This window comes from Ammospiza nelsoni, chromosome 7, assembly GCF_027579445.1.
Source record: "Ammospiza nelsoni isolate bAmmNel1 chromosome 7, bAmmNel1.pri, whole genome shotgun sequence".
Lineage (NCBI taxonomy): Eukaryota > Metazoa > Chordata > Aves > Passeriformes > Passerellidae > Ammospiza > Ammospiza nelsoni.
This window is the reverse complement of record NC_080639.1, coordinates 13,515,937-13,543,039: the sequence shown is the minus strand read 5'-3', so window position 1 is coordinate 13,543,039 and position 27,103 is coordinate 13,515,937. Positions and strand designations below refer to the sequence as shown.

At 44.0% G+C, this 27,103-nt stretch overlaps 2 protein-coding genes across 3 annotated transcripts in view; one reads left to right on the top strand and one right to left on the bottom strand.

The window, feature by feature from the left end:
* The window catches only part of CDK15 (cyclin dependent kinase 15), a 36,701-nt gene extending 11,355 nt beyond the window's left edge, over positions 1–25,346 (bottom strand). Inside the window, exons 1-10 of the mRNA XM_059476184.1 lie at positions 25,236–25,346; positions 24,224–24,373; positions 23,989–24,086; positions 23,343–23,422; positions 20,076–20,170; positions 19,226–19,288; positions 17,106–17,229; positions 16,417–16,537; positions 11,371–11,464; positions 6,337–6,400 (exon numbers count right to left, since the gene is read on the bottom strand). Of these exons, the coding sequence (XP_059332167.1) occupies positions 6,337–6,400; positions 11,371–11,464; positions 16,417–16,537; positions 17,106–17,229; positions 19,226–19,288; positions 20,076–20,170; positions 23,343–23,422; positions 23,989–24,086; positions 24,224–24,373; positions 25,236–25,346 (1,000 nt within the window). The remainder of the gene's footprint in view (positions 1–6,336; positions 6,401–11,370; positions 11,465–16,416; positions 16,538–17,105; positions 17,230–19,225; positions 19,289–20,075; positions 20,171–23,342; positions 23,423–23,988; positions 24,087–24,223; positions 24,374–25,235) is intronic.
* Positions 25,347–26,911: 1,565 nt separating this feature from the next.
* The window catches only part of ALS2 (alsin Rho guanine nucleotide exchange factor ALS2), a 36,848-nt gene continuing 36,656 nt past the window's right edge, over positions 26,912–27,103 (top strand). For both annotated transcript variants that reach the window (XM_059476111.1, XM_059476110.1), the window contains exon 1: positions 26,912–26,951. The gene's annotated coding sequence lies outside the window, so the exon portion shown is untranslated. The remainder of the gene's footprint in view (positions 26,952–27,103) is intronic.

The window sequence follows — 27,103 nt, the reverse complement described above, 5'->3', positions numbered from 1 at the left end:
AAATATAGAGGAATACATTCCTCAAATGCTTTATTGTAAAGCGTGAATTTTCTCAGACTTAGATATGAATGAATGGCTTAAGCCTGGAAAATCTCCCTGTGGAGTTGATGAACAGAGATTTTTTTTGCAATCAGAAAGGCTGCAATTTCTACGCACCTACATTTTCCTGAGCACTGTTTCTGACAGCAGAGAATGAACAGTGGCACTCTAGTCACGGGAAGGAGAGCAGGAAGGGTGGTGTCCACCTCTCTTCCAGCTCAGCCTGGACAAGCATTCCCCACAGCAGGGAGACCACCAGGAGGCAAGCAGCACTGGTCTGCTGCCAGCAGACTCAGAGCTTGGCTGGGGTTAATGCTGCACCCTTCCAGAGCATCTGCCCTCCCTGGCTGCCTGGAAGCAGCAGGCACTTCATTCAGGGACAGGAGCTGCCTGCTGCACTCCAGGTGGGAGTCCCCTCTGCTTTTGCCTGCACGGCCATTTCCAGAGTGCCAGAGCCAGCCTCTGACTTGATGCACAGACAACTTGAAAAAGTGCAAATGACTGAACTTCCAGCCCTTGACCTTTCCAGCAGCAATCTTGCACCATTAAACCAGGCAAGCAGGTTGTTAAACCTCTCACAGGGTAAGTAACAGTTCAGAATTGAATTGTTCTCCTACACCCAAATACTAAGGTAATTTCTAGAGCAGTAAATGGGAATATAACTTAGGATGAGATTAATGGCTGTTTATGTGCCAGAGCACTGGAATATCACCAATAAATAGATGTTATATATTAGCATCTTGAATACTCCCTTCCCAAATAAGTCACCAAGACTGGCAGAACACTGCTCTTGGATCACTAATAACATTTTCACTAATCACCTTTCCTTTCCTTTTCATTTCCTTTTTTTTTTGCCCCCTAGACTGTAACAATAGTGTAGAAATAAGTTACCAATGTAAAGTTTCCAGATAGAATAGGAGAAAAACAATTTTTAAAATTGTTTGGAAAGGCAAAAAATTTTTCTGTATGAGGTAGAAATTTTTGCCTCTTCATAGAGCTGGCCAAAAAGGTGTGGTAACTTTCTGTCAGAAAAATTTGATTTGTGAGATGAAAACATTTTATGACAATTTATTAATTTCATTAAATATTAGTAAAAATGCCAAGTTTATTTAAGTACTGTACTGAAATATTTTAACATTAATATTCTTTAATGAGTTTAACACAGAACTTTAAAAAAGCATGTTGAGTTGGTAACAGCAGGGCAAAACGTTTCAATGATATCTTAGTGAAATGTTACTTTGTTTTTGCAGAGTGTATTTTCAGGATTAACATTCCAAAAAGGAAATAAGATTTTCTTTACATTAGAAATAGAAATATCAGCTTGCTTACTGGGAAATGGGAGGAATACCTGAATTGTAGAGTTTGCTGTCTTGAGCAAGCCTCTTGACTTAAATTTATCTTTTATGTAACCTGCAGATTAATAATTATCTGCAAGGGGTACCAGCAAGCCAACTACTCCTGTCCCTGTCCAAACACATCTCTCAGTGAAGAATTCAGCTTGAGTGAGGACTGCCAAATTTGCCACTTTGTGTATACAGAGCTTTGATTATAAATGGAAGGTATGGGTAAGAAAACAGTGTGTCTCTGGACTTAATGCAGTTAACTAATGCCGTTTAAATCAGTTCAGATTAATCTCCTGACTGACCCCTTATAGACAAATCCTTAGAGAATGCCGAGGCTCCATTGTGTTGAGCAGGGTAAAAACAGAGCAGTAAATATTTTCCCTACTGTAAGGTTAAGAGCAATCTAAAATTGTAAAACACTGTAAACAGCTACTCCATAAAGGTAAGAGACAAAGAATATTTAGATCATTCAAAAAAGTGGATGAACTACTGATTTAATTATCTCACAATGATGATGTAGACATAAAATGATGGGATTGTGTAGGGCTGATTGGCTTTTTTAACAGTTTGAGTAGATCTGAAAGGTAGCACGGTAGGTTTGTTATTTTCTATGCTTATGCAAGGTAGACTGTGCTAATGAGGAAATACCTTCCTATTTGAAAACCCAGGTGGAAGTGGCTAATGAACTGATAATGAGGCAAGCAAGCCAGAGGACAAAAGTTAAACTTTCCTAATTGATGAAGAGAGAGAAAAGGGATGCCAAGTGCTGCTGGATGAAGGCGGTGGGGTTGCAGGCTCACAGAGAAAATTTCTCTCATTAGTGAAATCTCTGTGGCTTCAGGACAGGAGCAGAGCTCTGTCTGTGTGGCAGGCTGGAAACTGCAGGCTGTGCCCATTGCCACACAGATGGGAAGTTTCCCTACACCCTGGCTAGCATACATTGCAAATTAGTTACAGTGCGGCTCTTCCCTTTGCGATCAAAGCCACATGCAGTTTATTATGACAATAAAAATTTTATCGTTTTAGAATTCAGTTTTCTACCATCCCATGTGTTAAATGAAACATCAACATAAAAAGTGAGATTACAAAAAATCCCCAAAGCACTCGGAATGGCGACTTCATCTGCATTTTCACAAACGTCATGGGAAGTTTGCATTTCAGGGCGTGCTGCTTGTTGCCTCCATCTGCTGGTGACATTTTGGAAACGCAGCAGATACTGAAAACATACCTGCGAGCACAAATTGACTCTGGAAAGCTTCTAAATCTCATTCAGCATGCCAAAGCCGGCAGATAAATGAAAAACTAGGTTTTATTTGAAAGTCATTGATGCATCTGAAAAGGCCTTGTGTGAAACGTGCATCACCTCTGTGAGTAGATATTACCTGGCACAGGCAAGTTCATCATTCAGCCTGTGCAATGAATCAAGGAGTAAAGCTCATTCTCAGTTCATCATGTTAAAGATAGGTATGCACTGCTCCCCACTCTTTGGAATCCAAATTTCAGAAAAAGGAAATAAAAACTAACTTGGTACATTGGGCGCTTCAGCATTCCCAGTTTGGCAAAAGCACTAGCTTAATGTCATGGGCTGTGATTCCTAATCCTTTCCTGCCCTTGACCCCTGCTGTCTAGATTCAAACTTGTAACCATTAATGGGGCTGGATCAAAACACTGGCCTTCTGGTGTCACCAATGGTGTTTAGAGGGGATTTAAACTCACTGCTTTTCAGCGCAGTGAAATGAACACAGCAGTAGATTAATGCAAGGATTTGAGCTCACTCAGCATGAGAGCTTTCAAAAATAGTGTTAACAGAGCTGCAACTGCCTCTTTCAGGGGAAGCAAAATGAGGGAACAGAACAAATGAACAAACACAGGGCAAAGCCTTGTCACTATGGGTAGGGCTGGTAAGCCCAGGGAGCCAGGGAGAAAGCCACTGCCTGTGCTGAGATGTGGGGCAGGAGCTCTCCCAGTCCTTCCTGTTCTCCAGGGAATGGCTCTCCAACCTACTTGCAGGCCCTATGACTGCACATAATTCCCTACCCCAAGTGTCCCTCCTTGGGGCAGAGAGAAGGTGACATCACAAGCTGTAGGGCTGGCCACAGACAGGTCACTCACCCATCCTTCCCTCGGGTTGAGGCTTCGGCAAACTGTAGGGAATGGGCATGAGGCTGTTCTTGAACGTTGTGCAAGACACCAGGGCACAGGGTAGTCAAAAACGCCTTTGCACTTTTCATCCCTTGCCAGCTGCCCATAGAGGAGGCAGAGGAGCTGCTTTTCCTCCAGCTGCCCTGTGTGTGCCTGACTCACAGACCCCAGAGCCCATGCTGCATCCTTTCCAGACTGCAGCAGGATGTGCTCAAGCCCACAGCAGTGACAGGAAAACATCTAAAGGTTTCCAGCTTTCATTTCAAAGATTCCTACTAACCCACCTGGCCCAGGAACACTTCCAGTAAGAGTCTCAGTCTGGGGCTGAGCCTACACTGCTGAATCCAGTGGGAGTTTTGCCATCAACTTCAATGAGAATAGGATCACACCTCAGTGCTTTGTTTTGCCCGTGTTCATTCCTTGCCGCGGGCAGGAACCTGTTTGTTTGTTTGCTGCCTGTGCTCAGTGTGAACATCAATAGGACTAGCTAAAAGAATTCAAACCATCAGATTTGGGGAAGAGCTCCAAAGTTTGTTTGCTTATCTGAACCAACCCAGGCACCCAGATGCGCACAAATGGTCTGGGAAAAACCTCAGGAGAGAAGGTTTTCTCAGGCTGACTCCACAGACTGTATTGGGGCTGAGCATGTCCTGGGGGGGAGCAGCATTTGTGCTTCAGGGAAGAGAGGGGAAGTGCCCAGAAGCATATAAATAGCATTTAACTTTAAACAAAGAGACCAGTTGTCTTTTTACCAGCAGTCTCATCAAAAAGTGAATTGATTTAGTTCATGAGTAGGGCAAATAGTCCAACTTCAAACTAGCCTTCTTCTTCCAGACTGGCTTGTGTAATCCAGGTGTGAGCCAAGTGCTTGGTTCCTGTATGTGGCTGGAACAGTTCACAGCCCCTTAGGCTCGCAAGAGGGGAAAGGGATATTGCCTCTCCAGCTAACACTGCTATTGCCCCAAACACTGACAGAGCGTCTTCCATGTGTTTGCCAGCTCCGTGGGGTGCTCCAACAGAAGTGTCCTCTGAGTCCTGCATTTCTGCCTGGTCCAGCCACAAAGGCACCAGCATTCCAGTATCACAGCACCCAGCACAGGTCAATTCTGCCCCTCTGGAGTCCTCTACAGAAACTTTCTATCAAGTCTGAAAGCAAGTCAGGCTTGAAAACTGCTTATGATGTCTCAGCTTCGCTGGCGTTGTTGCCCTGCTGTCCAGGTGCCTGTCCTCTCCTTCCCAGCCCTGCCACTGGCGCCCTCCAGAGCAGCAGAGGACAGCACTGCTACTCAGACAAAACAGAGCTGAGGGAATCACTGCTCAGAGCAGTTCTAGGCACTCACATTCTCTGTTGTCTGTGCAAGTTTCTTTGCTAACATAGCCTTAATGCTTGCATTTCTAGGTTGTGCCTCTACCCAGCACCAGGACACCTAACCATCATCACCCAGAGTTTGCATGTTTGAGGCTTTGTATTAGCAGATGACTGGCATAAAAAACTTCTTTGTGATTAGTTCCTCCCACACATGAGCATTTCTGTATCTCCCAGACTACTCTTCTCAACTTGTAGACTATCCAGCCAGGCCTTCCACAACTTAGAGAAGAAAATGCTTCCTCCAGCTGTCTGCTCTGTGCTTGCTTGCTATCCAAATTAAACTTGCTGTGGACAGCGACACATTCCCATTTCACGCTGGTTTGATTAATGTGTCTCAGCTAATTGTGTGAAAGATTCCAGTCCTTTCGACTGTGAGACCAGGTTATTGTTCAGCCAATCTCAGCTACCATGTGAAAATGGGGGCTGTTTAGTGTTCATGCACCAGAATCAAAGGAGGGGCATCTTGGACTGGGTCACAGAGCAACACCCACTTCTTTGAAAAGATGTTACTATGCTCTACTAAACCTGTAAACCTCTTGCTCAAAGCACGTCTTCTCCCTCCTCCTCTCCCCCCTGTTCTTTTTTTCCCTGTCCAGATAGACAGGCTCCCCCCACCACTCTCCTATGGTATAAGTGAGAGAGAATGGCTAGATTGTGGATGGCTGAATTTCACATTCTAGGGTTTTTAATATTTCACTTTAATATTTCTCTTACAGAATGATCCTGCTGAGAGGCTGAGAATCAGTGCTCATCATTTCCCCCTCACTGACACTTGAATATATTTTCCCAGGAGAAAACATTAAACAAAAAGAGAAAGAGAGAAAGGGAGAGAGAGAGGGAGAGTGACTGAGCTAGCTTTTCAAAGCATACTTCTCAACCTGCCCACATCAAAATAAGAGACAACTGGCCCTTTGAAGTTCAGGACACAGACTTCTCTACCAGCTCATGTGGAAATAAAAGAATCCAGCTTTGTAAATCACACAGATTTCTCACCTTGCCGACATCAAAATCAGGGACAGTGACCTTTAAAGCTGAAGTTTAAAGGTCCCCAAACCAATCTCCATAAAAATAAGGAAAGTTCAGATAAACTGCATCTCCAGGTGCCTGTCAGCTTTTCCAGTCTAAACCAGGAGACATTGGTCCTTTGCTCCACTCCACTGAGGAGTGGAGACTAAATACACTGTGACACTTTGAGCAATGAAATCTTCCATTAGACTTACATACACCAGCATTCAGTGAGGCAATTTTGGCACACACATACCTCTGTTTGTAAACCAATCAAATCCCAGTCCTGTTGTAGTTCCTACACCACTGTCATTAAGTAGCTCAAGGGATTTAGTAACATTGAAGCACAGGATTTTTCATAATAAGAATTACTGACCCAACAATGGAGTGGCTAGTGGCTCAGAGAAAAAGCTGGTCTTCTCATGAGTTAAATCCTACCTGGGTTATAGTTGGGGAGTTTGGAAAGTCCTGGCCAGGTATCTTCAGTTGGGACCCCCAATACCTGCAAAAGAAGAGAGTGAGAAGAACAATGACCTCTTTCTGCCCATTTTTGCCTTTGTGTGGAGTTGGAGGAATCACTCTCAGTGAGAGTGGCGGCCTGTCCTGTAAAGCAGAATCACGCTGCCTTGGCTGGTACTGGATCTACCACTGTGCATAAAGGACACTGACATTTTAGCACTTGATTATGTAGCAGAAAGGCTCCTGCTGAGATTGAATGCTGTTGCTGCTGGGAACATCAGTGAAGGCATATGCAGCTTCACTGCCAGGTGCCACTGCTGCCTGTGTTTGCCAGCCCAGGGGTCACACAGCTGAGCCCTTTTCAGTGCTGAAGGTGTCCTACCACACCAGAGCTGCACTGGGGACTTACTGTGCCTGCTAGCACTGGCAGCAGCTGGTATGTTCAGCAGCAGCACAGGCTGTGAGCTCTGAGAGAAACCCTTCTGAGGAAAAAAGTAAAGCTGGCAGACAGGTCTAGTAGCTGGAGCTAGAAAACAGTGCAGAGCCTCACTCTGAAGGATACAGAGCTTCAGGAGCTTCAGCAATGTCTTTGGCCTTTATTGAGGATTGTGGGCTTCAGCAGTAGCTGCTCACTGAGCAAAGTCTGGGCCACTAAAGCCTCCTCCACCTTCATTTTAGTTGCTGAAATGTGTGACATATCCAGATTTCTGCAGTTGCAGATGTTTAGTGTTGTTATTATTATTACTTAATGCATGCAAAGTGCCCTGTGCCTGTTGATATGGATGATGTGTGCTAAAGCAGTAAAGCCACATATTTAAGAAGAGTTCACAGCATGTGCATTGGTAGTATAAATCAGTACTGCTAGCTCCAAACATTCAAAGCTTTCATCCAGACAACACCCAGAACTATCAGGTTTCCTTAAAAAGCAGTGAAATTTTAACATGAAGAGTTTCAGGGTTTTTATTCACTTTCTCTTCTCCAACACTAGATTTGTCTCACATTAGTTACCCTTTGCATATGATAGACAATTCCTGTTTCTGAAAGTGTGAGCTGAGATATATGATATGGGGAACTTGGCCTCCCCAAGATTTGTATTAAGATTGCAAGAAAACAGGCATCAGTTAAACACATTAAAGAAGGAAGAACTATAAAGCCAGCTTGTGGCACTTGTAAAGCATCAGGTAGTTGATTATTTTTCTCACTCACAGCTGGGAAACAGCTGTGACAATTGCTGCCTGGAGAAGACAGCCACAAGCAGGGTGTGCATCTCATCACTGGCACACGTTAGCACGGCGTCCGGTTGCTGTGGCCCATGGTTCCAGACTGTTCATGGGCTCAGTCTGCCACAGCAAACACTAAGGGGGAGGATCCTTGCCTCTGCTCACCTGTGAAATCACCTTGGAAAGTTGAAAGCTCCCCAAAGAGAAGGTGTCGTGCAGTGTTCAGCCAGCTGGGGATGTTGGAAGCTGGCTTGCGCCATGGGTAATTTGACTGCCCTGGGTGAGGATGCCTTCTTGACTGGTGTGTGCATCATGTGCCTAGGACAAGTCTGCCCAAAGCAAACTCTGTATGCACAGGAAAGAGAGAGTTGGAATTTGAACCTGAATCCAGAATTTGCTTTCTTTTTGCTATCCTGTTAGCTTTCCAGGAAGCCCTGCTCAGTGGGCCCTCATTCTTCAAGGTTTCTTGTGAGCTGTCAAACATCAGTTCTACAGGCATCAGAGGAAACTAGGTAAGTTCAGTGCATAGTAAAATCATACTTGACAGGGTCAGCTCAGCATTCTGATTCTTTTGGTGAAGAATTTAAACAAATAATTATTTGCATGTGCTTATACTTTTCTACATAAGGATTACAGCAAATGTTACATTTTACTGCATCGGTGAGTGAAAGTGTTCAGAGCACCAATCACTGAATGCCATATGAATGTATATTTGCATTTTCTGAGCCTTTTCATTAAAAAAGATACTTTTCCAACATGTAAACCTGCATCTCTTTTTGTTTTCCAATGGAAAACAAATGGGGCAAGTGATTTCATTTCTCTTCTCTTCTCTTCTCTTCTCTTCTCTTCTCTTCTCTTCTCTTCTCTTCTCTTCTCTTCTCTTCCCACCCTGGACCTTTAGTGAGATTCCTTACCAAATCAGACAATGTGTTACAATTATTTATTTGAAATTAATTATACTCTGACAATTGTTTTACCTGTTGTGTATCTACCTAAATCTAGATGTTAACTCTCTTGTCCATGTCATCAGAAAAAACAAAGCAACTTCTCTGCACTCTGTAGTGAAAGGTCTTGGTGCAGGTCAGTTCAGACCACTGGGGAAGAAACAGTTTCAGTCAGAAACATTTTTACAGTGCTTGCATTTCAGCAAGTGCTTTTAGATGGTGTAAATCATTGTTCTTTCTCTCTGCCCTCTAACTGCTTGCTTCTCTTGTGATGACTTAGATGAAGGAATCAACCTTGCTGATTTTGTTTAATTTTGTTGGGAAGTCTTATTGTATGTTTTGTGCTGAGGAGCTTTGTAGTCATTCATTTGGTACAAAGTTTGGCTCAGCAGCAGAAGCACCCTGGTGGCATGCTGTAGCCTAATCCAGCCCACATGAAGTCCTTCTCAGCATGATGTTAATCAATAAGATGGAGCTTTTGCATGCAAATCCTATGCCCGCCTCTTAAAATTTGAATCATGGATCTTGAGTTGGTCAGGTTTGCTTGCTCTCCATGCTATGAGCAAACTGGAGATGCTGGAGTCCTCATTCACTCATGCCACACTTCCATAACCAACACTGCCAGCCTTCCCTTCATGTTTGGCCCTGCTCCTGGGCCATGCCTTCATGAGTACCAGTGCTCATTAGGGCTACTGTTTGTGCAGTCAGAGGATGAAAAGGGCAAAAAAGCTGTTCTCATTTAGAGTAAGCCAGGGAGAAAACCAAGTTGCAGGGTCCCCAGTTCATGTAGCCCCACAAGTGAGGGCTGACACAGACCAGCAATGAGCAGCCAGGGATAGAGATGGGAGATGGAGACTGCTTTAGGTGGCACTTGCCTTTAGAACAATTTTTGGTAAAATGACAGCCAGTCAGTCCTGATGATTCAACAGGACAAACACATTTCACAGAATGGGGATTTTCCAACCATGTATTTGTATGGTGTGTGAACCAACAGTCCCACATGGAGATGAGCATACTGGGCCATAGAGACTCATGCACACAAATGCAGGTGGTCTCTCTACCAGTGCAGGCTGCCTCTACTAGTAATACATGAAAGGAACTGACTATGAGAAAACAGTAGGAATCTCCATTCTGAACCTCACACTCAGCAAAATATCTCATGCTAGACATTGAGAGCCTCTCAGGAGCTTTGAAATCTTGGTCTAACACAGAGCCTCATTCCAGGCTGTATAATATCATAAAACCTCCTGTGAAAAGCACTAATTATTTCATAACTCTTTAAACTTCCTCATGATTTTTAAATAAGGGGTTTTTTTGCCTTCTGTGGCACAAATCCTGTTAATCATGGTATTAGTTATAATACCAGAGAAATTATGATAATGCTATAACCCTCTAATGCAAACCCACAGGAAATGGATCCAGAGATTTCAGAGACATAAGTGTAAGGATAGCCTTCATTCACACTCTGAGAAACTGGACCCTGCCCTGGCTTTGAACCTTGTTAATTGGCTAAGTATGGATTCCCCCCACCCTGCCCCAATAATTCTCCCCCCCCCCCCCCGCTGTGAAAGAGAAATTCAGCATTTATTTAAATGGACTGAACTCAAGTCTAAAAATCTGACTTATGCAGTCTAATGGCTGTGAAGTAATTTCTCATTATTTAAATGAATTTTATTTTTTCTATACTTTCTCCTTTGAAAACCCATGTTTCAGAAACACTCTATGCATAAGAGTAAATCCTTGGGAGAAAATGTGAAAGGGCTGAAAGGGCAGACACAGAATCACAGAATCTGCTGAGTTGGAAGGGACCCAAAAGGATCATTGTTTCCAATTCCTGGCCCTGCACAGGACACCTCAAGAATTCCATCGTGTGCCTGGCAGTGTTGCCCAAAATCTTCTTGAACTCTGGCAGTCTTGGCTGTGACCACTTCCCTGGGGAGCCCATTCCAGTGCCCAGCCACCCTCTGGGTGAAGAGCCTTTTTGTAATTTCCAACCTAAACCTCCCCTGACATAACTTCAGGCCATTCCCTCTGGTCCTGTCACTGGTCACTATGGAGCAGAGATCAGTGCCTGCCACTCCTCTTCCCCTCACAGGGAAGTTGTGACTGCGGTGAGGTCTCCCCTCAGACTCCTCTTGTCCAGGCTGAGCAGACCAAGTGACACCTACAGCAAGGCCTAAGATGAATGCTTGGGTGAGCTCGCTGTTGAGTCAGCACGAGCGGCCAGGAGCGCACAGAACCTGTCAGTGCTGCTGACTGCCTCAGCTCTGCCACCTGCCCTTGGAATGTTCCTCACTTCCCCAGCAGGGAAAACAACTTAGGAAGGTCCCAAATATGTTGCTCTCACTCACTACTATCTTTATAAAGTCATTTCACACTTTCCATTATGGCAAATCAGTCTCTAAAGCCACACCATAAACTGGATGATACAAAATGTGCCAAGTTAAAGTGAAGAAAGATCTCTGACAAACCTCAGGGTCCTGTCATGTTCAAGGTAATTCTGGAGCAGTATTAGTGTGCTGTATCCTACAGTAAGTAAAGGATTTAAAAAGAAGCAACAGAATTTGCAGTACCTGCACACCTTTTATGCCTTTTTCAATTTGATGTCACTTTAATTGGCTTTAAATTTTTGATGAGATGACAAACATCAAAAGGAAGTAATTTGATTTACTCCTGTGTCTGTAAGAAAGTTGCCAAATATAAAATGGGTTACAAAGTCTGCTATGAATTTGGCAGATTAGACCAAATTATTTCTGCTATTCACAGGACCTATGCTTAGGGCTTCAAAATTAACTAGGCTGGAGCAATGGATTCTTTTTCTCTTCCATTTCAGAGTGTGTTTTACTCACCGCCCAGATCTTCTCCAGTTGTTCATGAGTACCAGAAGTTGCTGCAAATATTGGCTGACCCTGGATCATTTCCACAAATAGACAGCCTGCACTCCTGCAAGAAACCCAAGGTATTAACTCATTCACATAAATTATATATGTATTATGATTGTTAGGATGGGTGGGAAGAGAGGCAGAGATAATTGTTGGAATGGAAATTTAGGAATTCTGATTTGTAAATGCAGATATCTTGATACAAGTGCACAAGAAAAACAGGAAGGGAGCAGACCAAAGATAAGTTACATTCACATGCCTCCAGGATTTCAAAACCCAAAGGGGTCAAGGTTCTATACATGTCTGTTTCCATCTCCTTTTTCTCATCAGCACCACCCACTAAAAAAAAATAAATTCACTTTTCACCATCAAGACAAGACAGGTGAAGTCCTTGGAAAAGAAACCCACTAAGCACTATCTTTTTTTTCAAGTACCAAAAAAATGGTTTCAGGTCTCTGTCCATTAATCCTGTTACAAACTATGTGATAAAAGGATCATGGCAGAAGCCTGTGCATGGACTTTCCATGAGAAAAGGGTACAAAATTGGAGTACTTAGAGTAGGAAAGATAAACAGGGAGGTAGTACACACTTCATGGGTTGAAGGATATATTAGATGCAGAAAGAACTCAGAGGCACTAACTACTATAGCCATTTTCCTTCAGAAGAAATTAGCTCTTTTCTGGAAAGCTGAAGGCAAGATTCCATAGCATAAAAAACCTGGTCATAACAGCAAGTTAAAATATTCTTATTTTTATGTCATCCCCTGCTCTACACTTGCTCCAAAACAAACCAGACAGCTTAAAAAACCCCAACACTTGCCAAATTGCTTCATTTTACTAAGGTGGATTAGTCCTCATGGCATTAAAGATGAAAAAGTTGTGATCAAGGTAGAATTGCCTATTTGCAACTATTCTCATCTCCTACTATATGGTGTAAAACTGCACTAATTTACTTTTTAATAATTTCCTTCAATTTTTTTCTACATTTTCTGTCTTTTCACTAAGCCCCATTGCAAGTTTCAGTCTCATTCTTCTTTGGTTATATCGTATTTGAGTCCTTTAGGCTCAACTCTTGAAAACCCAGCTTTGTCTTACAAGCTCTGAAAGTATTATTTTCACTTGCTTAGCAATAACTGGTAATCTGTTCTGGTCATCTGCATTCCTGTGTTACCCTTTGCACCTTGTTTCTGCAATACTGTAGTTGCTTTTCCCACCTGGCTGTGGTCAGTTGAAACCCTGGCACAGAGCTCATCTGTGGTATTTATTTTGGTCATCCTTGCACACCAGCTGCTGCCAAGCCTGTTTGCAGATCCATATCTAACACTGTTTTCATAAACATCTCTGCTGCATTTTCCCTTAGCTTCCTGTGCTCTAACCTTGGCAAGTCTTGTGAGATGAGCTTCTTTGCTTGTCTAATATCCTCTTACAGAGTCCAGGCATCATGAAACTTAAATCCACAGCTTTTGCAACAGAGAGTTTTCCTGGTGTTTCATAGCACTACCACATGATTAGACATTACTTTGGAGCCCACAGATAGATTCTACTGAGCCCAGTGGCATACCAAGACTGTTTTCACAGCTGATGGATGTACCCAAGTGGCTCACCCTATTTTGCAACCCCAGGGGCTGCTGTAATTGGCTGATTGCATTGCACAAGTCCAACTGTGCATGGTCAAAGCAATTTGGGTACTCTTGATTTGCAGGCGGAAGAGAAACAACTGTCTGTGTTTTAGGAACAAGTGATGATGATGTTCTACCACAGTTTGCATTCTGATATCCTAGCTAGAAAGGACCATTAGACTGGCAAGAGCAGGAACTTTGGAAACTAATGGTACTCATATTAGCCTTGCAGTAGAGGCCTCAGCTTTCCCTCTGAGAGTGACAGTTACCGCTCTGACAGCATTATGAGGATCCTTCTGATAAAGAGGATGATTCAAAAGCATTTACTGCATTTACTTTTAAATGTTTCTAAATATTTCTTTGACCTGGGGTTGTTTTGCTTTTCCCCTTTTCATTCTTTCCCCTCTAATATTAATTTCTCAAGTCTTCTTACCCCTTCCAGCCTATAAGTTTCTCAGAGGGTCTCAGTCCTATAAAATTGCCTTGGGAAGCGATAGGGCAGAGGGAGGGGTCTTTTGGGAAGAGGCCTAGGCATGATATTTTAGCAAGTGCCAGATATGTACACAAATCAAAACAGTGACAGTTAAAGTAGTAGGAAAAGTTACAGGGATATTCAGGGAGCACAAGCAGAGCTGATTTAGACAGTACAGTTGTATCGATCTGCAGTCCCTGGGGAAGGTCTGAACACTGTACTTTGCCCTCAGTCTGCAGTGCTGCATCACACAGTGGAAAGATTCTCATCAGGATTAAGATTTAAGATATCTCTACTGCATCCCACAGTTCCCTCTCCATGTTTTGGAGTTTTTGTTGGCACTATTTTATATTTAACCAGAAATATATCCTTCCTCTTGTTCATCATCAAGCCTGCTCTGTACAGTGGAGCTCTTAGTCAATATCTCCCAGTTTGCCATAGCGGGGCACTGTGAACCAGGCTGAGGAGAAGGCTGTAGTGAGCCTGGCAGGTCCTTGTTAAATGACTGCATGTGAACTCCTATTCTACATGAATCTACAAGGGAAGAACACTGTGATTTTTTTTCTCTTTTTTTTTTTAATGGAAGATTATACAAGGAAAGACTGACTGAAAAGACATTTTAAGGCACTCATTATGTTTGCAGCCATTAATGTGGCTGTATATAAAGCACTTGGTGTTTTTCAAAAAAAGAAAAAAAGTCCTTCTGATATGTAGTGTAATCTCCCTGAAATCCCTTAATTGAATCTTCTAAAGTCCTGAAGAGATAGTGAGGGAGAAAGAAAGAGAAAAGAGATACAGAGAGATTAAAGCAGCTTTTCTAGTTAGTCCAAGAGAGACCAAGTCTCCTTCTATATCTCTTTCTTCATCTATTCAAGGCCTCATTCACTTCCCATGTGCCTCCCACTGACAGTATTGCTGCTCAAGCACACTATGCATGAATTGCAATAATGTTTTATTTTGTTATAATTGGTTTCTTTAAACCAAGGCTTTGACACCCACTGTCTCATGCCATTACCAAGGGCATTCTGACCTGCCTTCATGTAAATTGCAGCATCCAAAGGACATAGGGTTTTTTTTTCCTTTCTTCCCAATAGACAAGTAACATCTGTGTGAATTCACATTATTTCCTAATAGACAAAAATTGAACTTAAATGCAGTGTACATCAAGATAATAAATGACTCTTGTTAGAGGAAGTTACTGAATAGAGCTCACTGAAGTACTCTCTATTCTCTCAGCATGACATCTTTCTTTAGGGCAAACACTTGGAATGTTGTTATTATAAGGAGGCGTTATAACAAAGGTGCCCATAGTGTGGATGTAGTTCAGTGGGACGGAGAGCACTGTGCTGCTAGGGCTGGGATCTTTGTACACCACTCCTACATTGCTATTCATTACACCAGAGCACAGACATGCAGTGGGGATGTTGGTTTTGCATAGGCAGAAATTACATGCTTTCTGTGCATAGCTGCCTTTGGACAGGGGTCAGCTTTCAGGGAAAAAAAACAACAGGCTTATCCAACAGGCTTATGCCTGATACAAACCCTCTAATCTGCTAGGCAGGCATGTTCTTCAAACTCAGCAGACATTTCTGAGACACTGTCTGGAGGGAAAAATGACAGGTAGTGGGGGTAGTAGACAGGACTATTTAGACTGGCTTAGCAGCTGGAAGCCATTAGAATTTAGCAAGGTTTTCCTCCTTAGAGAAGCCTTTAAATAATTAAATTAGCAGCAGTCCTAGGGAAGTAAACAATCTAAAAACTTCCGTTTGCCTGACCTACCCTCCAGACTTAGGTCACTGGAGTGTCTGATAAGCTGCAGACCTCTGGAGGGAGATATAGCCTGTGAAGACCTGGAGCTTTGCTGATTGCAAACTTAGCCAGCCATCTTGCACATTCTTCAGCCTGCTGCACTCCTACCCCTTCCCAGCCTTTGACTCTGCAATAGTTAAGAGTACTGGTGGGACAGGTACAAGCAGAAGATTAACTGGTCTGAAGAAAGGGTGAAGCAGCAACATCATCTACAGATGTAAAATTGCCAGAATAAGGAAGGTCTCCTGCAATTTCACGAGCTGCACACTGCCCATGAGCATGTCAGGACTGTGTTGATGGAAGTGGGCTCAGGTGGGGCAGAAGTAAGCCAGAAGGTTGATGAACCTTACAGTTAGCACAGCTACCATCCAAGCCAGCCCAAAAGACCACTGGGAGCCTGCAAAGCCTTCATCCTCTGCTGTTTTCTGCCCACTCTCAGAGACTCCTCTCCCATCTATGAATGTGTAGCTTGTTTCCTTTTGATTCCTTTTGATTTGATATGGGCAGAGCTCATAAGGAAACAAGGCTTTAACAGACACAGCCCTTCTCCTGAGTGAAGTACACACTGCATCTGAGACATGGTCTTTGAGAAGAAGGACACAGTATCACAGAAATAATTAAGATCTCAGACATCTTTCTATCTCCAGACTCATTGAGAAACCCTTTAATGGCACATTCTGTTACCAAGGCCTAAGTAACCGATGGTGCAGTTGTGGGTCCATTGTTTTCACACAAAGCCATTTTTGCAGAGAGTTACTACTGGCTCAGCTGACTACATAGATACACTTGCATTGAGCATCTTCTCAATATCTTCTGCTGCAAGACACAAAAATGCTCCATACATGTTACCAGACAAGATGCATATCTCTCATAAATATTATCAGATGAGGTTTGTATCTATCCACAGCTGAGATGTAGTGACATAATTCCCAAAAACTTCTATGAACCCTCTATGAAGCTTCTACAAAACTCCATACTGCTCACAAATTTACTGCTCAGAGGTGTTAATTCCTCTGCTTACAACCGTAACTAGTGTAACTTTGGCTGATTTAATTTAATTCAGATAAAAATATTTTTTCCCAGGGAATCCCAGAGCTTTGATATTGGTCAGTACCAGATATCTATATCAGAAGAATAAGCTGTAGCTCCAAGCAGCACATCAGGAGGACGGTACCAGAGTGTCACAACTTCAGAGGAGTATGTCTGTCTGGGGATGGACTGGGCACGAGCAAGCCCTGCAAAAAAATCCCCAACAAACCAACAAAAAATGCTGTGTTAGGACAGTCCTTCTACCTGTACAGTGCATAGATGATAACAATTGGAAACAGGACATCATTTTCTTTTCAAACACAAGTAATCTCAATGCAGCTTACAAGCAATTGACAAAGAAAGTGTTTCTTGAATATACCTCTGGGGCAGATCAAATCAAGTAATAGGCTGTGTTTTACAGGGCTTTATCATTTGAGACTGAAGCAGCTATCCCAAACCAATGCCAAGAAAGCTTTTTGGGTCACACATTGCTGTGGACTCTACACCTTACATTATTTTCTGAATAGAGAGGGGCTGATTCTTTGTTCTCTTGAACAAGTTTTACATGGCAGTAATTGCTCTGACTTAAATGAGTTTAATCCCTGCACCTATCAGTATAAATACAAGAAAAGTTGTACTGACCACAGAAATAGTTTCCTGAAGTTCAAGAAAAGGTTATGCTTCTCTGCCTTAATTGGCTGTGGATACAGATCTATATGCATGCTACAGCTTTGGCCTGAGCAGATACACAGCTGTATCCAAAGTGTGACTCACCAAAGTCAGCTAATTTGAGCTCACCGAGGCAACTGATGAGCAAGTTCTGGGGCTTCAGATCTCGGTGAAGAATGTGTTGTTGGTGGATGTAAGCCAGGCCACGCAAAAGCTGGAACATGAAGAGCTGGAAAAAGCCAACAAAAAAACTGAAATGATTTGTGTGACTTTGCATTGATACATTAACTTTCAACTTCAGGAGAACCCTGGAACAAAGCAGAGACAAAGCAAGTAAGAAACCAGTAAAAATCCCAAAAATGAGTAGAGCTGGCTGAGGAGGAGAAAACTGTGGTGGGTTATGACTGCCCTACAGCTTTCTGAGGTTTTTAGGGTGGAATATTTGGCCAGGAGGGCAGTTTAACTGTGGTCCATAAATGAACATTCTGGAAATTTAGCTTTTCTTTAGAAATGGACTGTTGATTGCAGGAGCAAAGTCAGCTTGCCAAAACACAGACCCCAGCTTTCAGAACAGCAGCTGTGCTGGTTGCAGTGCTCAAGACAAAGACACAAAGACACACAGCCAAACAAAATGAAAGCCTAAGGAGCTGAAGGTTTGCCCCCTTGAGCCAGATGGCACCAGCTGACTGGGTTCCATGGCCACTGCACATGCCACCAGTGGAGCAGGGAACTGACTGACCTGGCAATGGGAACTGTTGGCTTCAAGCTGGGAGATAACATGAGGACCTGGTTTTAAAAATACAGCAAATCAGATATGATGAACAAAGCAAGCAAGGAAGAAGGAAACCAAGCAAGAAAGGAAGCCAATAAATAAATATATATCTAACTCCCACCATCATGGTAGTCTAAATAAGCCTGGGGTAAAATAAGTTGGGCTGAAACAAGGTATGAAGTTTGACAATGGATAGAAACAGAACACAGCAAAAGTAAGAAGACTTCATCAGAGAAAAGATATTTTTCGCCAGAGGTTTAACCTGAAGAGGAGGAAAAACAGTGACACCCATAGGTCATTTTTGTATCAGACAATTGTCCCTGTAACATACTGCATACTTATATTATATAGGAATCACTCAGAGAAAACAAACTGCATTTGCCAGCAAAAATGAAGCAAGCTAGATGACCCGCCTGAAGGAGCAGTAAATAATTTGTAGTTCAGTTCCTGCTGACAGTGAGTATTCCGGACAGGAAAGCAGAGCAGCTGGCTAGTGTTTATTCACAGAAATGCCAGGGAGTACATATTACAGCCATGTGCTCCATGTGCTTTACGAGCATGTCTGGTAGCAGAACCCTTGAGATCTGCGCCAAAACTGCTACACTGCATCTCAGATGTAGCTGAGCTTTAAGGATGTTTAAAATCTGAGGCCCCAAAAAACTTCATCAGAATTGGTGTTGCTTAACAACTATCTGGAAAAAGATGTGAACAATGTGGCAACATTTGAAGATGACAGAAGTATTTAGATTAGTTGTGATAACAAGTGACAGTGAGGAACTTCAGAGAGATCTGACAAAGCCAGATGAATAGGCAGTTTGATAAGATACAAAGTTATTGTTGACAGCTGTAAGATAAATAACTGAAGCTGCTCAGGAAAAGGGCCCAGACATTCACTGAGGACATCTGCACTGAAACCTTAAGCCAGTGTGCAGCAGCAGTCCTGAAAGTTCATTAAATGTGAAGATGCATACAGAGGAGAGCAGGAGACTATTATAACATCAATCTATAAAGTAATGGTACATGTTTGGCTGTGTTCAGATCCAGTCAACCACAAAAGGTATGGGAGAAACAAAAGGGACTTAAACAACTGCAAATATGAAGATAGTTCCAAATGAGAAAAGGGTGAGATGTGAGAGTTTTTAATTAGAGAGATGAATAATGTGTTGTAACTATAAGAGGACAAAAATTTGTGTAGAGATAGGTTTCCTTGCCACAAGATGTCATTGTTCTCAAAAGCTGAATGCCTGCTTGTAGGCTCAGAAAATAGGAAGAGGGGCTAACTGAAAAAAGGCTTGGAGACTGAGGGAGCTTGTTATATCATCAAAGGTAGATTTTCTCCCAAGTTTTTGTCATATATGTAACAAATATTAGTAAGTAATTTACAGTGACCATACATAGTGGAAAATAACTCTTCCTCATGCCTTAAGGGATACAAGTCTTCTAAGGAACTCACCATAACATTGCACAAATGGAGTCCTCCAGGATGCTGGCTCATGTACTGTGCTAGATCTGTGTGCTAAACAAAAGAAAAGAACTTGAGGTAAAGCTTCTGCTGTAAAATGCCTCTACCAACAATGCCTCTTCTGTAAATGGAAAAATATGCAACTGCTACAAAGCTGCCTATTTCACCTGGCTGAACATCTGGTCTGATGCAGCACACAAGCATGTGCTTAAGTTCTGGGCCACACTAGGGACCTGGCTGACGTGTTATCTGACCCAGCACTTGTGACCTGAAGCTGCTGCTTAACAGAATTCATACTTGTGCCAGAACTAACCACAGAGCTGCAATAAGAAGACATAGCCTCTGTATTTTCTTTATCATTTGGTAGACTATCTGCAAAAGCATGAGAAGTAGCAAGATTTAAGTGGAGAATTTTATTGGTATCCTGGTCTCCCCATGAGAGCAACTCACAGCTTGGTCATGGTAAGCCACTGGAGTCAGTGCCAAATCTGACCCCAGCTGGGATGTGAGCTCATATCATTATTTCCTATCCTTCCTGTGGCAGAAAAACAGTACTTTTATTGTGTTGGCAAGGCAGAAATGGAAGTAAATAATGTCTGTCACCCCAGTGGACACAAGACATGGAATTATTTTTGCATACAGCTGTCGCATATGCAGAAAGAAAAGAGTAAGGCTGTGTGGCTGGAAAGCAGGAGATCAAGAAGGAAAATCAATCATTGCACTACAGAATTACAACTTGTTTCTTTGTAGATGTCTCTTAGAGCAGTAAATTCATTCTGCAGCCACTTCCCAATACTTCCCAGTACTAGCTCCACAGGAAGCTAGAAAAACATGAACTCACCATGTACTCAAAGACAAATGTTAGTGTCTCCTTGGTCTGGATAATGTCATGAAGCAGTACAATGTTGGCATGTTTCAAACACTTGAGAAGAGAAGCTGGGAAAACACAAAAGGAAGATCAACTTTACTGCTGCTGGAAATGGAAGGAGATCATGCACAAAACAAGGCAGCGAAAATAAAAAACTGGGGAGTAATAGTCCAGACTTGGCAGTTCTGTAAGAAGTGGCAGCCACTGAGCCTGAAGGAGGATGGAACAGCTCTGCAGAGAAGCAAGCATCAGTGCTCCAGGCTTGGCAGAAGCCCATCCATCTCTCAGAGGTGGGATCTTGCCTCTGTCAGAAAGAGCAGTTCAGAGTTCCCATGTGTCAGCTTATAAATTGAGGAGATGTAATTTTTTCAAGGTAAATGCTGAGAGGGAGGACCTAGGAGCTCCGAGAGCCAGAATGCAGCAGAATGAAGTTACCGAGTGAATAGTAACTTGTATGTACTTATAAAACTTAGGCACACTTTTCTTTCAGATTAACTATCAAAAGCATCATTGCAACTGTGTGTCCCTGGTCCTTGGGTCCTGACCTGCCCTTGCCAAGCCTTGTCACATCCAGGGTGTGGTGATGCAGGGGGCAGCACAGTCTCGGGTCACATATAGACTACAGAGCCCTGACTTATGCTAAGGCAGGAGCTGCAGCTTTCTGAGCCTTTTGGCTGTGCATTGGGTTTGCTATGTTAGAGCAGGCTCCAGGCAGAACTCATATGAAAGGAGCTTCTCAGCAGAAAGTCAGTTCCTCAGTCTGCACAGCTTAATCATTTGCTACCTTAGGTATGAGACAATATAGCAGTCACTCTGTACAGAGGAGGAATGTGGGGAAGAGGTGAAGCTGGGATTACTTTGCCTGTAGGTCACTGGCACAACTGCATAATCTGACCCAGCTGTTCACAAACAGGGAACACAAACTACACAGAGAGAAGCCCCAAAGCCCCGAAAAAGCAGATGTCCCTGACTGGAGATCTTAGTTCTGCTTCTGACATAGCAGAATAGCCTCAGAGCTGTTCCAGACCCACTTTTTGCTGCTGATTAAAACCAAATTAGCTTGCTGTCAGACCACACAGTGCTACAAATTTCATTCAAATAAGGCACGGGCATACAATCTTGTTTCAGCTGAATTAGCTGAAGCACATAATACAGAGCATGGGCCAGATGTGGGAGGCAGAGTTTTAGTCACATTAAAAGCTGCTTTTTTGTTTTTCACACAATCTGAAAAAGATATTTGAAGAGTTTCATGCAGGCAAAGCAAATTTATACCGGATTAGCACTTTGCCTTTTGTGACCATAACAATCTCACCTGGTTCTAAAAGCCCTACTGCCAGAGTTACACTGTGGGACACAGCTGTGGCCCAAGCCTGTGTCACTCCTGAGACTACTGAGCAGTGAGGGATGCCTGATTCAGCACAACTACTGGATTACAAAGTAGTTCTTGCACAGAGCTTGGTGTTGCTGCAGCTAAACTGCCTCTGCCATTGATACTAGTCCATTTAGCTACCACCAGTACGTCCCGAGTGCATAGCAGTATGGACCTTAAACATGCTTCACACTTGCTATGAATCTAGTAAAAATACTCTGGCTAGAGCCCATCTGCTACAGAACATGATAACCTGACTCTGTGATACCTCAAAAATTCCATATGACCGGAATTTTTGCTCCAGAGGGGCAGCACAGAGGGTCCACAGTAAAATGGAGGATTCAGCGCCTGTGCCTCAATCAGGCTTCTGGGAACTGCTCCTCACTTTGTTGCTTCTACAACCCCCTGCTGGGGTGTCAGGTGCTACTGCCAGAGCCGAGCTTTAAACGCATTTTGTCTCTGCGGGGCTTCCTGGGGTGAAGTGTCTCTTTGTCAGGGGAGCACATTCCTCCAGGGTAGCAGAGAATGCGCCGCCTTAATAAATCTTGTGCTTTGTTTTTGCTACTGGCTTACATTGTAAATTTGAGGTGTCAGATGCTGCAAAGCTCAGCAGTGCACAAAAGACCTACTTAAAGCAGACCCTTCATAGGATCGCCCGTGTTTTCTCCCATAATGAATGAAGTTAAGACTCTCAGCCTGTCCAGTAGAGCATGTTAAAGGGGTGCTGATCTTTGGTGCATCATTAGTTCAATGCAGATAAAGCTTTTAATGCTTATTTTACTGGTGGGCTACAAGTGTAAATGCAGAGCAAAAGCACCACAGCAAATGAGGAAAGGTAACACAAGCCATTTTTTAAATAGGCATATTTAGGTGTGTCTCTGCTTTCACACAGAATTGGACTAAGGACTTTGTAAACTTTCTTGTCTTAATTACAGTTATAAACCTGGAGTGGATTCAGTAACCTCTCTCGTTATTCTGAGTTGACTGCTTTGAGAGTCCTTCTGTGCTGGCACTGCTCTGTGAAAGCTGGCACATCTGATCCCTGACTCTCCATCCCTGTCACAAGATTAACCCTAGTTTCAAAAGTGCAGTAAGAACTAAAAAAACCCCTCATGTGTGTTGTCCTACATGGATAGCTTTCACTAATACCATAAAACAGACTGGCACAACAGTTGCATATTTCTGTGCATGGAAGAAAACAGATTATGGTCTTCTTGGGATTGTACAGCAGATGAAAATAGAAGCCTCAGTCAAGCAGGCTTGTGAACTTAGTCTGTAGGGAAATGTAAATACTTTCAGCCAAAATCAAAATTGAGAAATCTGCCCAGTGCTCTACAAAGTCGACTGATAAGAAGAATTTCTCATTGGACTGAAATAACACATGTTATTACACATCACTTTTATTGAAAGTATCTATCTTCGGGCTGGGATCTGTGATGCTCCAGGAATTGGCTAGGAAAGTGTCATGGTTGTAGTAACAAGTCTACAACTGCCCAATGCAGCAGTGGCAAATGCTGTGTACTTTCTAGAGGGAGAGAGAAAGCAGCTGTGAAGGAGGCAGCAAGCAGAAGGTGCAAGGGGGCCCTGACACTGCTAGAAAGAACATGCTCTGGCTGCAGCTGGCACTTTCCTTATCACAGGCATGGGTGCATCTCTCACAAGCGCATACACCAGAGATTCCTTCTCTGTCCATTCCATGCCTGTCCAGCCCAGCGTGAAGACATCCTCCATGAGAGGATAAGGACACTGAGAATTTTGGGAGAAGGACAGCTGGCACATTGAATAAGCAAGGAAGGACTGAGGAAGACATTATGGAGCTTTTCCATGTTAAAACAAACGCTCTTCAAGAGTGATGCTCCTCTATGTCTTACCTTCCCGAATGGCTGTAAAGGGCACTCCCTCCTCTGCCTCCAGCTTGATCACTTTCAGTGCCACCACCTGGCTGTTGATCCTGTCAGGTCACAGTAGAAAGTCACATGAAGCTTCTCAGTGCTTGGCATGATAACACTAACAGTCTCCCAAGCAAACACCCAAGCAAAATTTCTGGGGCTTGCTGACCCACTCAGGCCAAACTCAAAGGTAATTCCAGACCTCCTCCATCCTGTGTTCATTAGCAGTGAGCTGAGACCAGCCCACCTGACTAAACAAGCACTGTGCTGCTATCCAGGTATTGCTAGAGCATAGCTTTGAGCAGTGGCCCCACTCCACCTTCTCACAGCTTTCCTGTCCCTGTGTGATGCCAGCATGACCTCATGCCAGATTTTTCAACTATGCAGAGATTGCTCACTTCAAGGAAAACCTTTGCTTCCCCCCTGGTTCAGCCAGACAATCTCCTGGCACACTGCTGTGGATCAAAGAGTCTTTGTGATACCTCCACGGCTGCAGTGGAGGAGTTCCCTGAAAAATGGGGATGGGGCTTTGCAAATATCATGTTAAAGGCAAAACTGGACTTTTGATTTGCCTTTATCTGCCATAGGAGGTGTTTCCAGCAAGCACTGGGAAGGCAGTATTGCTCACCTGCTGATCCCCTTGTACACAGTCGCACAGGATCCTTCACACAGCTTCTCTAGATGTACATAGGATGTGGCAGCTCCAAATGGGATGCCTGGTCTCTGCTTCATGAAGAAATTGGTATGTGTTTTAGATTGCTGGGTCTACTAGCAGGTCATTCAGTAATTAAGTACTGATTAATGGCTGGAATAACCATTGGATAAAATATCTCCTTTCTGGCTCTCTGGATGCTGCACCTCACCCATTTGAACCCCTCCACAACATCTTGCTCCTGGAAAGAATCAGTGTCACTCCAAGGTCCCTGTGTGCAGTACCTCCAGCTCTGGAGGCTATGGAGCTGCAGGGGCTGCAGAGGAGGTAGAGAAAGGGATGCTCTGGTTACATCTAACAGCTGGCATAGGAAAAGGGGACAAACTGTGTCACTGGCAAACTCCATTCTACTGATGAGTTTCTTTTCTTTCTCCTTGACTGCAGTGGCTTTGAGCAATGCACATCATTTTCATTTCTCTCTTCCAGTCATAGATCTCCAGTACTGGCTGTGAGGGGAGCAACTGTCTGTGTGTTCCTGTGTTGGTTCCTCTGTTGTTCACTCAGAACACACAAAGATAAAACTGCCTTAACTGCAGAGGGTACTTCTGCCAGCATCATGCTAAAGGCATGCTATTTCCCCTCAACCTGAATTATAATAACCTGTTAGGGCAGGAACCAAAACTCAAATGCAGGAGTGAAATTTCAGGAAGCTTACATTTATGTATTCTTCTCCCCCTTAATCCCTTACCCTTCACCTCCTTCCTCACAACTGTATAATTTACACAGCCTGGTAATTTGGCCCATACAGCATAGCAGTGCTGTACACTACTCAGCTATAGAAAAAGGTAGCAGTAAATGGCAAGCAGGCTTCAAGCCCTCCCAAGCAGCTCTGTTGAATGGGTTATAATTTGTCAACACAGGATTTGCAATCTGTGGCATGCTGCCTCCTCCAGAACTGTAGGTTGTTGGCTGCCTCCCTGTTTTGCAATCTCTCACTGGCATAGAACTTGCTGGAGTGCAATCTCCTCTCCCTGCTCATCTCATCAAAGACACTTATTGTCATCTAAGGTAGATTCCTCTTTCAGTAGCTTCACAAGCCTGAAGCTGCAAAGTTTGATGCTGTCTGGTTAGAAGCAAATGTGACAGCTTTGCACTCCCACAAGTGGAAGCACCCAGGCTTCCCCTATCTCAATGCAGAAGTATCACAATATGACATTAAATACCTCTGCTGCAGTCACTGCTTCCATGTGCTGGAGGCCTTGGACTTCTTGGGAGCTCCTTCTCTCTGAACAGCAGCTGCTGCATCCTGGTCTAACAGCACTTACACACAGCATGTCTCCCATGTTGTCCTGTTTAAATTAAACTGTATCTCTTTTTTTCTCCTTGCTCCTCCTCATCCTCTGTGTCTGTAAATAACAGCTCATATGACTCGCATGAGGTCTCTGCCTCAAAGGGTCTTGTGATTTCTGAAAGTCCAGATGCACCTCTGGAGTATTTCCATTGATTTCAGTTCCTTTGGTACATGCCCTCCAAAAACAGCCAACATTTTTCATACCTGACGATGGAGAATTTATAAATCCAAACTTTCTGCTTGTACACACTTATTTCAGTTAAGCAGCTCTCAGTGTAGTGAGTTGGATAATGAAGGGCTAGGTTTCACACAGGAGCAGACCTTGCCTTCCCTCCCTGCCTGTAGCAGTTCTAGGCTTCAGACTTCAGCCTCTGGGCTCTCGGGTGAGCTTTCTGAGCACTGTGGCTGAGCTGTGCTTTCTGCAGGAGCTGTACATTGACTGCCCTTGCTTTGGCATTTCCGTCAGCGTGGGGACCTGTCTGTCCCTGCTGGATTACGTGTCCAAGGGGTGCAATGAGCTGTAGCTGATGGTCTCGTCCATATGTCAGAATAACCAAAGTGATTAACCCTGCCCACTGCAGAGCAGGGAATGCACAGGGGATTTACCCTGGATGTGGATGGCCAAAAATCCCCTTCTTATAGTCCTGCATGAGCAGGATTCACTGTGCAGCTTCCTAGGATTAACACCCAACCCACACAGGGAAAATGACAAGGGCTGAGGGAGCAGACATTGTCCTGTGGTATTTTTATGCTGACCCATTAGATCCTTCAGTTTTTATTTGAACATATCACATGCAATCTTCACTTTGCTTCAATATTTAGATGTCCAAGAATAACACTTTCCATGAGCATAGTTATTTATTTAAAGCAAAAATGTCTTGGGAAGGCAGGAATGATTTCTTGTTGCAACCCAACCACCCGGCCTCTGCATGTCAGGGAGTAGAGGGGAAATACTGTCACAAAGAGAAGTAATCCAACTTTTGCCAGGTAGCCAGAGATGATAAATGAAGAAAGCATGCTTATAGCTGCTGATTGTTGTAACTGAAAAAAAATAAATTAATATATATATATGTATAGCATGCGTGTATATACACACATAGGTGTATATACATATTGCATATATACAGATATTGCTCTATTTATGTGTACATATTTAAATGTATTCTATGTGCAATCTATGCGTGTGGAAAAGCACACCTAGGCGTGTGTGCATGGCTCGCACAAACACGCGCATGCACACATGGCAGCACAGCTATTCACACCAGGCCGCTCCACGTTGGGCCTGGGGCAGCTGTGGCGCAGACCTGCTCCCCGCTAAAGCAGCGGTGTCGGGCGGGTTTGCGGAGCCGGGAGGGTCGGGCGGGCGCTGTCGCTGTCACCGATCCTGCCTGGGCCGGCCCCGAGCTCTTTATTTGCGCCTCGAATATTTCTCGACGCACACCCACGTGTCGCTCCGGTCTCTGCCTGTTTTGTCCCGGGCAGGGACCCGTCGGCGCTGGCCCCGCCTCCTGCGCGTCGCGCGCCCCCGCGTGAGTCAGCCGGGCGGCGCGAGGGGCTGCGGGCAGCGCGCGGCTGCGGGCGGCAACAGGTGCGGGGCTGCGCGCGGGGCTGCGCGCGGGGCAAGGGGGAGCCGCGCCTGAGGGGGGAGCCGCGCCTGAGGGCGGCCGCGCTCCCCGCGCCTGCCGCACCTGCGCTGCGGGACGGGAGCGCCCGGCGGCACCGGAGACACACGGGACAGGC